The sequence below is a fragment of the Notolabrus celidotus genome, chromosome 5 (genome assembly GCF_009762535.1).
Source record: "Notolabrus celidotus isolate fNotCel1 chromosome 5, fNotCel1.pri, whole genome shotgun sequence".
In the NCBI taxonomy this organism is placed as follows: Eukaryota; Metazoa; Chordata; class Actinopteri; order Labriformes; family Labridae; genus Notolabrus; species Notolabrus celidotus.
The window spans coordinates 35,976,829-35,989,301 of record NC_048276.1 but is presented as its reverse complement, the minus strand read 5'-3'; the positions used below and the strand labels follow the sequence as shown (position 1 = coordinate 35,989,301).

General features: G+C 40.3%; 1 protein-coding gene across 1 annotated transcript in view; it reads left to right on the top strand.

The window, feature by feature from the left end:
- The first annotated feature begins 4,380 nt into the window (after window positions 1-4,380).
- The window catches only part of cadm1a (cell adhesion molecule 1a), a 727,233-nt gene continuing 719,140 nt past the window's right edge, over window positions 4,381-12,473 (top strand). Inside the window, exon 1 of the mRNA XM_034684397.1 lies at window positions 4,381-4,454. Within this exon, the coding sequence (XP_034540288.1) occupies window positions 4,382-4,454 (73 nt within the window). The 5' untranslated portion in view covers window position 4,381. The remainder of the gene's footprint in view (window positions 4,455-12,473) is intronic.

Sequence of the window (12,473 nt, the reverse complement as noted above, 5' to 3'; positions counted from 1 at the left end):
GTTATGTTGACATGTAACATCCAAAAATGTCTTTTAGTAACTGTGCGTTCAAAGCAGCCTTGACTTTCTACATTTTTCACAGCTGAGGCACTAAGAGTTCCAATTTTGTCCTCATAAATAAACTAAAAGTGGCAGAATGAATTAGCTCGAGGTATGTGTGGTAATTTTTTTGCAAGCTGCAGGTTCTGAGTCAGCCTCTTACTGTATGTGTATCTTTGATAAAGCAAAAGCTTTGAAGCGTTCAGTTGAATACAAAGTGATGGTAATGATTATACACAAACCTGCAAATTGCAATTTCAGCCTCCCATTTTTCAGTATCTGTTTGCTGGTTACTCATCTCCTACTTTTGAAAGAAGGGTGTCGTATTCAAACGCTTTGTTAAATGGACTGTTGACACTGTGAATTCTTGTCTCTTGAATCAATCTGCATGCTACTGGTTAGCCAATATCAATTTGACAAATCTTTGTGTACCCAGCACTTTTAGCCAGGTTTATTCTTCTCATCACTCGTGAGAAAAATGCAAAGTCACCATCAAAGTTTTGAAACTCCATCCTTTTTTTAAAAGCAGAGTTTAGCTTGAATAACAGCAACAAAGGACTAAGGGCATTCTCCCTCTGAGAGAATCTAATGATTCATAACCTCAACTTTTTGGAACCTGTAACTTTTTGGTGTCAGGTTTTTGATTTGTTTCACCAACAAGAATGTTTTGCATTGGGACGCTGGTGGCCGAGCAGTCTAAGCGACCCACATATAGAGGCTACAGTCCTCACCGACTCTACTCCCGACCAGTCGACCATTTGCTGCATGTCTTCCTCCTCTCTCTACTCCCCACATTTCCTGTCTCTCTTCAGCTGTCCTGTCATTAAAGGCAAAAATGTCCAAAAACACAACTTAAAAAAGAATGTTTTGCATGAAATAAAAAGAAAAAAAGGATGAATTCCAACATTTCAAAGCCATCTTGTACCTGAGTGTTGCTTTTAGAGAGACAACACAGGAAGAGGTGGCGCTGATATTGATTTTCCTTCACAGAGTGAACATGACCAGCTCCAGATCAGCTCTCACCTGGCCGCCCGGCTCAGGTCCTGCCCTCTTTCTGCCCCGTCAAACCAGGCCGCCGCTTAATTCTTTTCTAAAACTGGTGAAAAATCACTTGGGAGGTGGGGGTCTTTGGGGCCACAGTGTAACTATACTGTTACTGGCTCAGGATGCTTGAAACGTTGCCAGTGACAGGTGGGTAAATTAATTAGTGCAGATTTTTTCCTACTTGCTCAATATTCCTCCCAAAAAGAAGAAAATGATACTGCAGACTCCAGTTAACTCATACATGGGTAGACCTATACAATATGTATAAATGCATTTATTTATTTTTGATGTTTTAGTACAAATTAATGAACTAATGGAGAAACAACACCAGGGAACAGCCATGACCATGTTATTAAGCAATATTAGCCAATATATTCAATAAATGAATAGCCTACTCATTTTATGCTGAATAAACCCAAAACGAACTTAAATTTGTATTCATTTATTTAACCTTTATTAAACCAGGTGAGTTAATTGAGAATCAATTCTGATTTGCAATAACGACCTAGGCGAGAAGGCAACACAGGTGGCATGACAATAATTCACTGTCAAACATTCATAAAGACAAGAACTACAGAGAACTAGTTAGTCTGTTAGTTTGTTAGTCTTGATATTGTCTGCCTGTGTTGATTTGTCTGCCTGTGTTTTGTTAGTCTTGATTTGTATGCCTGTGTTTTGTTAGTCTTGATTTGTCTGCCTGTGTTTTGTTAGTGTTGATATTGTCTGCCTGTGTTTTGTTAGTCTTGATATTGTCTGCCTGTGTTTTGTTAGTGTTGATTTGTCTGCCTGTGTTTTGTTAGTCTTGATTTGTCTGCCTGTGTTTTGTTAGTCTTGATATTGTCTGCCTGTGTTTTGTTAGTGTTGATTTGTCTGCCTGTGTTTTGTTAGTCTTGATTTGTCTGCCTGTGTTTTGTTAGTCTTGATTTTGTCTGCCTGTGTTTTGTTAGTCTTGATTTGTCTGCCTGTGTTTTGTTAGTCTTGATTTGTCTGTCTGTTTTGTTAGTTTTGACATTGTCTGACTGTGTTTTGTTAGTCTTGACATTGTCTGCCTGTGTTTTGTTAGTCTTGATTTGTATGCCTGTGTTTTGTTAGTCTTGATTTGTCTACCTGTGTTTTGTTAGTCTTGATATTGTCTGCCTGTGTTTTGTTAGTCTTGATTTGTCTGCCTGTGTTTTGTTATTCTTGATTTGTCTGCCTGTGTTTTGTTAGTCTTGATTTTGTCTGCCTGTGTTTTGTTAGTCTTGATATTGTCTGCCTGTGTTTTGTTAGTCTTGATTTGTATGCCTGTGTTTTGTTAGTCTTGATATTGTCTGCCTGTGTTTTGTTAGTCTTGATTTGTGTGCCTGTGTTTTGTTAGTCTTGATATTGTCTGCCTGTGTTTTGTTAGTCTTGATTTGTCTGCCTGTGTTTTGTTAGTCTTGATATTGTCTGCCTGTGTTTTGTTAGTCTTGATTTGTGTGCCTGTGTTTTGTTAGTCTTGATATTGTCTGCCTGTGTTCTGTTAGTCTTGATTTGTCTGCCTGTGTTTTGTTAGTCTTGATTTGTCTGCCTGTGTTTTGTTAGTCTTGATTTGTATGCCTGCGTTTTGTTAGTCTTGATTTGTATGCCTGTGTTTTGTTAGTCTTGATTTGTATGCCTGTGTTTTGTTATTCTTGATTTGTCTGCCTGTGTTTTGTTAGTCTTGATTTTGTCTGCCTGTGTTTTGTTAGTCTTGATTTGTCTGCCTGTGTTTTGTTAGTCTTGATTTGTATGCCTGCGTTTTGTTAGTCTTGATTTGTATGCCTGTGTTTTGTTAGTCTTGATATTGTCAGCCTGCGTTTTGTTAGTCTTGATTTGTATGCCTGTGTTTTGTTAGTCTTGATATTGTCTGCCTGCGTTTTGTTAGTCTTTATTTGTCTGCCTGTGTTTTGTTAGTCTTGGTATTGTCTGCCTGTGTTTTGTTAGTCTTGATTTTGTCTGCCTGTGTTTTGTTAGTCTTGATTTGTCTGCCTGTGTTTTGTTAGTCTTGATTTGTCTGCCTGTGTTTTGTTAGTCTTGATATTGTCTACCTGTGTTTTGTTTCTCTTAATATTGTCTGCCTGTGTTTTGTTAGTCTTGATTTTGTCTGCCTGTGTTTTGTTAGTCTTGATTTTGTCTGTCTGTGTTTTGTTAGTCTTGATTTGTCTGCCTGTGTTTTGTTAGTCTTGATATTGTCTGCCTGTGTTTTGTTAGTCTTGATATTGTCTGACTGTGTTTTGTTAGTCTTGATATTGTCTGCCTGTGTTTTGTTAGTCTTGATTTGTCTGCCTGTGTTTTGTTTTGTGATCGTCTATCATATGATTTGTAGCAGTGAGGTTTAAAGTCTTACTGTGTCTGTGTTCTGTAGGTACCTGCCTTAGGCCTTCTGATGAAATTTAGCATCAGTGCTAAGTCTGGCGCATTTACATTGATGCTCAATGCATTAATGTTGATTAATGTGCATTTTCCCAACTCAATAAATAAATAAATGAAATGAAATATTGACTAAATGCTGCTTCACCATGTTTCGTTCTGACTCTAGGGACTGAAAGCAGACCAGTACCTGATGACCTCAGAGGTCCAGATGGTTCATACAGTAGCAGCAGATCAGCAATGTACTTTGGGCCTAAAGCATTCAGTGCTTTATAAACCATCAGCAGGATTTTAAAGTCTATTCTCTGACAGACAGGAAGCCAGTGTAGGGATCTAAGACCTGGAGTGATGTGGTCTACTTTGTTGGTCCTTGTTAGGACTCGAGCAGCAGCATTCTGTATGAGCTGCAGGTGTCTGATGGGCTTTTTAGGGAGTCCTGTAAAGACCCCGTTACAGTAGTCTAGTCTGCTAAAGATAAATGCATGGAGGAGTTTTTCTGCATCCTGCTGAGACATAAGTCCTTTAATCCTTGATATATTCTTAAGGTGATAGTAGGCTGACTTTGTAAGCAATATTAGCCAATATACTCAATAAAAGAATAGCTGCCTGATTTTATGCTGAATATACCCAAAATGTACTTAAATCTGTTCATTCAAAGGCAGTTTGCAGCATGAGATGACAATAATATTAGACACACAGACCTTCTCCACTCCTGCACTACAACACAACGTTATAAAGCGTTAACAAACCTCATAATTTAAATTCTATAATCTGAGTCAAGTCAAAGAGTTGTGAGGTGGTGTAAAACACCAGGGTCTGAATATGGTAAACAGTACCCTCCCTCTCTCCCTCGCATCTCATTAAGTGAGTCCCGCTGTAGCTATAGGTGAAGCTGCCTCGCGCTGCCATACTGAAGCAGGTGTCCAACATGGCGAACACTGGCAGCGGCTCTCTCGCGACTATTCTCTTTTTATTCATGCTTCAAGCGGCTCTTCACAAAGGTAAGACTTTCCCTTTGATTCCGTATGGGAACACGCACTTTCTTCTCAGATTTCCACGCGTGTAGATGAAGGGAGTGTTAATTCTATCAGCGGTGCAAAACTGTGAATGTGCGCGGCGGAGCATTTGTGGATGTATGATGTTGTTGAGGAAGAAAACCTTAACTGTCTGTAAAGTTGAAACTCTGACCCAAAGAAGAAGATTTATGTGTGCGTAATGTCTCCAAACAGGCGTTACAGATAAGCTGCCGAGGAATACATCACTTTGGTGCTTTCACCATTATTAATCGCTTTGCCGCTGCACAGCTGCCAACTCTTAAATGTGGCCAATTCTGTTGTAAAACCAGATATGGTGTCCTGTAGTCAGTCAGAAGCGATAGAGAGACGCATTTGACCTGTTAAATGAAGTGTTTTGTTAATCTGTCCTCTGGCTTGGTTACTTTTGTATCATGTTGTTCAGAGCGGAGCCTGGGCTGCTGTAAATCACAGCAAACAGCGGTGCGTTTAAGTAGTAGGCTGTATGCAGCAGCTCTGGCAGCGTGCAGAGGAAACGCCATAAAGAACCTCATTTAAAAATCTGGTGATTTAAAGAGATGTCAGTAAAACCCAATAATCCTGCACATTTAGACCTGAGTTAAAGCATATACGTGATACAGTAGCTTTTGATCAATTCGGCGCTAACACTGCTCAAGAAACACTTTTCATTTTCTGTTAAATTTCAGTTTTTATGTATTCATCCACCATCGGCCATCCCGTGCGGTTCTGCCTCAGTCTTTCTGAGGAACGGGCGAACCCGGTGTTAAAGTTAATATTGCGCAGAGACAATACCTGCTTCATGTTTAAGGTGTTTGCCGAATTAAAAGTCATCCCTGCACAGTCACCTCCATGTCCCTTTTCACCTCCTGCTGGGTGTTAATCTGAGGTGTTAGGCAAGACATGAGTAAATCGCATGTTCTTCCAATTGCCTTCCGGGCTGTGTTTTCCTACCTCCGTTGTGGTGTTTTCTTGCAGTGGCATCGTGCTTGGGAACATCAAAGGTTCGCTTTCTGAGTCAGAGACTCGCAAGAAGCGGCAATGTTACACATAAAGCTGGCGAGGGTGAAAAACTGCAACATGCATTTTCACGCTGTGGGCTTTTAAATGGCTGTGGATGTTGGGAGTGATGTTTGTGAGTTGGCGGGCTGCGTAACAGGCACACACACACACACAGGTTTATTTCACACACACCATGAGCCGGGATAAAGTGCTGTAAGGTGTTGTTAGAATGAAATCGGGGTTCTACAGGCGACATGCCCGGGGTTCAGTCACAAAGTACTGGATTGAGCACTGGGTGGGGGGTTATTTATCTTTGCGCATTGATACAATGAAGATGTAGTGAAATAGTAGTCGAGGCAACACAACCCCCACCAGCACACGCATGCTGTTACAAACTAGAAAGCCGTACAAATAGGCAACATAATTATATAACACTTTAAACTAGGGATTTGTGGTGAATTTGCGCACAGTTGCAGCGCTGCGTTAACCCTCTATTTCTCCCCCATCAGGTCAGTGTTGTCATGAACGATTAGAAAGGTAAAGTTATTAGGCGTAAAGCGGCTCCCCTTAAGAATATAAACCTTTTTTATGCTGACTTCGATCCTCCTAATAGTGAGAAAGACAGGGCGGCAGATGTCGACGTTAGTCACATTGTGGATTATCCACCAGGCTTTAATCCATTACACAGTTTTATCCATTAAAATGGACGCACACTCATCATGTTTCTCATGACTGAACCGTCCTGTGAAGCAAACCAAACAAGGCTCTGTTGTTCTTTGGACAGTGGGCAGTGCTGCTTTACCTTCATGGAAATGGCTCCACTGATTTCAAACAAAGCTCAGGGCAAGCTTGCACAAAGCATATTAATTATTTACCTCGTGTGCATACTGTAGGCTCACATCGTGCTAAGCATTGCAGAAAGCTCTTATTTTGTGTCTCAATACAAATAATGGAAGTTGGTGCTGTGAGGGTGAGAGTTGCACTGCAGTCAGGCTCAGAGCAGGCTGCATCCATTCATTTCAGCTCACTATAAGGGGAATTCTGTGACATGAAGATGCAGGCTATCTTCATGTCAAATCATAAGTGCTGAGAGTGTAATGGATTCATGAGAAATCATCCACAGTTCGCTGCATTCTGCTCTTGTTTCAAGAGGTGATTGGTTTGGAGTGGGTTCGTCCCAGATTGAGCTCATCCTTCGGAAATAAGTTAATAAATGATACATTTTGTCAGTCGTGCAGAAATGTGATTTCAAGTGATCCAAACTGAAAGTAGAAATTTACCAAGAGTAAGCTTTAATATAGGCTCTTGTTATGTCTCACAGCACATGTTGTTTTACATAAAGAGAAATGAGATTTCTCTGTAAATTTTTAAAATCAGAATCAGAAATACTTTATTTATCCCAGGGGGACATATAGTCATTAAAGGTGCTCCTATACACAATAAGTAAGAAGTAATAAATAAGATATGAATATAAATACAATGAAAAAAATGATAATAAAGGTAGGTACAGAAGAAAAAATAAGCTATGCAGAAAATAAAGATTATAAATAAAAGATTAAGAGCTCTGACTTTGCAGTGAGATGAACAACTCTCTGTTTATGAGCGATGAGGAATCCTGAATCATACTTTCTTTTGTGATTGGGATGAACATGCACTGTAAGCACAACTGGTTAAAAGTATACGCACAGACATGCACATTTAGGTACAGGCTGTATGATTGTATCTCAGTCATTCAGTCTAATTGCAGTCTGGAGTTCGGCTTCTGCAAACTATTACAGTTTGAGTCGGTTGTGCTGGTGACATTTGAAATGAGATTATCTGCCTAACTCCTCTGTCTTGAATGAACTCTATATCTATAGATTAGTAAATATGTTTTAATCAAGTTTTATTTAAACAGTAGACTTGTTTTAAAGAAGTGCTCTCACAAAACCATGAAAGAAAAATCATAGAGTACAGCAGCGCCTGAAAGAACTGATAATTGTGCCCTTCTATGTTTAGAGAAAGTGTGGTGAATAAATGCCTGATGGATGTTACTCAGAGTCCCCGTTTAGTCTCCTTTCTGGGATTCTCGTGTGCTTCTGTGGAGCGCTTTTTAACAGATCCAAAGCAGATTATACAGCGAGAGCAGCCGGGGCCGGGCTCTTTACAGGTGTTACTAAAGAGTGCTAACGCAGCACACTCTGACCACAAGCTTGCTGAGACATGAACACTCTGTTAGGCAATCCATCAGCCCGAGTGTGAGGCATCTCTGCTTTCATTTTTGTGAAGTTATGTAATGCTGTGACAGTGCAGGTGAGGGCAGGGGCTGTGTGTGTGTGTGTGTGTGTGAGTGCGGGAGGAATGTGTGTGTTACTGTTGCTTCAACACGTTGGGCTCATAAATGTAGACATGGTGAGTGTAGATAAGAAAAACATTAGCATAATGGTTTCCCTTTTAGCGCTCATGGTTTTGTGTATTTGATCTTGTAGACTGATTGTCTGTGTTGATGTGGATAGAGACACTGTTACTGTATTTGGCACAGATTCAGGCTTTCCACAAAATACAGCAGATTTGGTGAAATTATAAGTCATATGTTTAAACAGACACTTTGTAAGGTTTCTCTCTGACCCTGGATAAAAGTAGATCCCCTTAGGGCATGTTACTTTGTGCTGGTAGAACATAATCATCTTGTTTTCTTTGTGTGCTGTAGGAAAAACTCTTTTTGATTGAGATACAGCAAACTGTTTACCTGAGGAAGTATTTTATTGTTGTTTATTTACTATCACAGTTTAACAGTACAATAACCGTCTTTAAAGAAAATGAATTATTGATATTGAGGGAAAAATAAGCTTACAGTAATACCATGTATCTTATTGGTTCATAGTTGGAAGCAATAGTGGCTCTCTGTGTATTCTATGTACGACAGACATAGAAGGATCAGCCGTAAAAGAGGAGGGAGCCTTTCGCCTTCACTCCAACATGTGGCTTCTACTGCAGCGCAAATCATGTTGGAGGAGATGACTTATAAAAATGAAGCACTTTACCTGCAATCAATAAAAAGATTCCTGACTGGTTTGGGATTTTTTGGATTGGTAGAAAAGACGACTACATTTGTGGACGACATGTAACACAAAATCATCCTCGTTTGCCTCTCCTGAATTTGACTGATTGCATGTTTTCAACAAATATCACGATACTATCATTATTGTGATTTTCCTTTTTTGGCTGAGATAACCCTTAGGTGAATTTTTTTTTATTATGACAGCTGTAATATTTAGTGCAAGTCTTACCGGTGTGATTCATTTGCTATAAATTGGTAGTTACTGGCCTGGACTACACGTTTCTTCTTGAATCTAGAGTAGGAGTGGGAATTGCTGGGTGACTCACAACACAGATTATCATACCATCACCAGACAGCAATATCATGATAATTGATGAATTGCAAGTCAATCACATAACCATACATCCTGATATCTAAACAACTGAAGAACAGGAAATGCCCCTTATAAGACAAAGGACAGGATTCATGTTTTTATTCACTGCTCATGTTTTTAGTTTGTACATTCAGCTCTCAAAACTATAAAAGCTGCAAAATGTGTGTAACAAATAACATTATTGCCTAAAAAAAAAGGTACACAATAAGATAAATACACACTCTAGTGCATGACAGGCATGACCAACTTGTGAGCGCTGGTCTAAGCTCATGCATCAAGCTAGTTTGTTGCATGTAGGAATGCATCTCCCATTCGTTGTCAATATTTGTGCAGTGATTGTCATGTAGGTAGAGCTGGGCAATATTGAAAAAGATGTTATCACAGTGAAACGTTTCATATCAGTCGATATCCATAATTATCACAAAATATATGAAATCATAATTTTATTTCAATTTAAAGGCAGTTTTTATATTTTACTAAATTATCGCTCAGCCCTACATGTAGGACTCTGTGACATGCATTTGCATTGATGAGTCCATCTTCCACCTTTCCTCTCGTCTCAACACAAAGTGCTGCAACAGATTTGACTTTCTTCCTTCCTTTTGAATGTGCAATAAGCTAATCTCACTTCTTTACATCACCGTCCAACATCTCACTGTCTTCTGCTGACACTCTCCACCGTCCATTTCTTCTTCAGCCAATTAACTGCCATTCACACTCACTCTCGTTTAAACCATTGGCTGCACACGAGGAGTCAGGATGGTGACACAGTGAGTCACAGTGCTGTATTTTCTTATAATTGCTGCTACATGCAAGTGGAAGAGTGCATGAACCACCATCTTTGCTACGTTGGAGTGATTATTGGAAGGATTGCTTTAAACTGTATGAATATCCCGGACCGTGTTTGGAGTGTTTACTGAGTCAGAGAGAAGTAGTGTGCTGGATATTCCTTGAAGCACATGGTAGAATGCGATGTCTGTCCTCTGAAATTTGCATTTAAACTCACAATGAATCCGTGTGTGATTGTTTACATCCACTTCCTCATGTGACAGCTCATTTCAGATCTGATCTCTGTGCTGCCTGCTCGTCCCCCTGCCAGCGAACAGCCCGTCGAGCTCCTCGGAGGAGATTCATTGCTTCTCTTAGAAAAATGGATGTGAGACGCTGAGCTCAGTGTGGCTGCACTTTCGCCGTTTTTCAGGAGAATTGTACTTCATGGGGTTATAATAGCAAAAAAATGAGACAGTGAGGCGTAATAATTGATTAACACTAAACATTAATCCCGTTTAACGGTTATTGAAGGAGTTAATCCCATGTATCAGTTGTGTTTAAAGAGCTGCATTGAACGAAGGAGCCCAAAATATTACGACTCATCATTTGAGCCAAACGAGTAGAAGCAGCTTATAATCCAACAAACACATCAAACAGACTTAATTTAATGTAGTTCATGTGACGCAGTTGGTACAAAGCTATAGCTGTTGCATAATTGATCAGTATCTCAGTTGTTTCAGCATGAAGCCCGTAAGATGAAGAGAAGCAGCTAATGATAAACTAAACCTACAGACCTCATGAAAAGTTCTGTCCTCAGATGGCCCTGGTACATCCTCACAGAGTGGGTTTTTTGTTGACGCATGCATTGGTGCATTATGAAAGGAGACTATTGCATGTACTGTATATTAATCAAACACTGCATCCATTGTCTGGTAGGCTTTACAGGGATGTGCAGCATTAGCTGCTTTTCTGCATAGAATGCAATCTTACTTTTTTTACTGGATAGTAGGGATGGGAATTTCAAGCCAAGATACTATTCTATAATCATTAGCATCCATTTGATGTTTATTCAAATAAGGAAACCCCTGCTCTATAGTCACTGTCTGGCGGGAATACTGAATTATAACCAGGAACAGGTAAAATGATGAAAAATTGTACTTTTAAAATGAGAAAATATTTGAAGCAACTCTTCCATTTTTACAAAGTGAACGAATAGTCGAATATTCCTTCACTGTATAGGAGTTATTAAATACTGAATTTATTTACTATACTGTTACAGACAGAACGAAATGTCTCCTAGGGAACATGATAATACAGAAAGGCTTTAAGGAAGGTATTAGTATCAGTTTGGGCCGATCTTGGCACATGTATGGAAACTATTGGACGGATTCTCAGCCCAGAATGAGACATCCTAATCTGGCGTGTATCGTACTCAGATTTTTCATTGCCTCCTTTACTGATCAGGGCATGGCATCACAAATATCGATTGCATCTGAGCCAGATAAGGTAATTTGTCTTTCCGTGTACAGTGTGGGCACTAAAGAGCTCTTTTTCTGGCTGAAGATTTTCACTGCAGATTTCCACTGCAGCTCCAGAGTGATCTAAATGCCCTTTTTATTGACTTTTCAGAAAATAATTAACTGAACGGCTTATTTCTTTTCTTTTCAGACCTGTTCTGAAAATTACTGTTTTTGTTATCAAAGGGAACTGGCACAAAACATCGCCCACAGGCAGCTTCCCTTACAAAGAAAACCTGTTTCAGGCTCAGTTGGATCCTCGTACAGCGTGGTTTGGCTCCGAGTCAAGCCGGTAGGAGCCCTGGTGATGGAAAACAGGTGTGGAAATGGACTTGTTCTCCTTCTGTACCCCCCAGCAGCCTCTCCGGCTGTAATGAAGAACAATGGCTTTATTCCTGAAGGGAGGAGACCCCAAGTGACCCCCCCCCCCCTCCCACCCTCCCATCACCACACTCCTCTTCCTCCCCTTCTCCTCCACATGACCCCGCCAGTCTACAGCGACTCTGCTGGCGAGCCAACAGATGACTGGGCTGGGTCGCATCTGGCCTCTGTGCACTTAGTGTAATCAAAGAGAGAAAAAAGGTTTATGGCCTACTTGTTAGTGTGCTGCCGACTGATGGGATGTCAAGCAAGCACCCTCCGATTTCAAATCTCTGGAGGGGAAGGGGAGGGGGTGTTGAGGGGGTGGGCGTGGGCAGCAATCTGCCATGCTGAAAGCAGCCCACTGGCCTCGGTGTGGAATTATACCGCGCTGTACGCTTTCACAATCTGGCTTTGCAACGAGCAAAATGAGTCAAATTCAACTGATATTTTTGAATATTTATGATCACATTTACATAATGTTGATGCACAAAAGGCTACTGAGGTGAATGCAAATATTTTCCAAACATCACTTGTGCGGGTGAGGCCCCTAGCAAGTGTGTGCTACAACAAAACAGACTAGTTTTAAAAAAAATCACATTCAAAAGTATGAATGACAGAGAATGAGAGTCTTAGCGTTTAAAGCATTACTTGTCTGAGATGCATTCATTCGGGGATTAAAGTAAACATTGTGTGTACTTCTTTCCTTTATGTCATGGCAAGCTTCACTTTGTACACAAACATTTGTACACCCGGCCAATCGGAATTTAAAGTAGTCCTGAAGTGAGTTTACACATTGAGGTCTTTTCTGTAATGGTCACTCAGGCTGTGAGTGAAAAACTTCATGAGGAGCTGGTCTCTCGCGTGGCTCTGGGGGAGCTTTGTGAAGTCTGAGAGAATAGAAAATATGCCTGATGATGTCATCG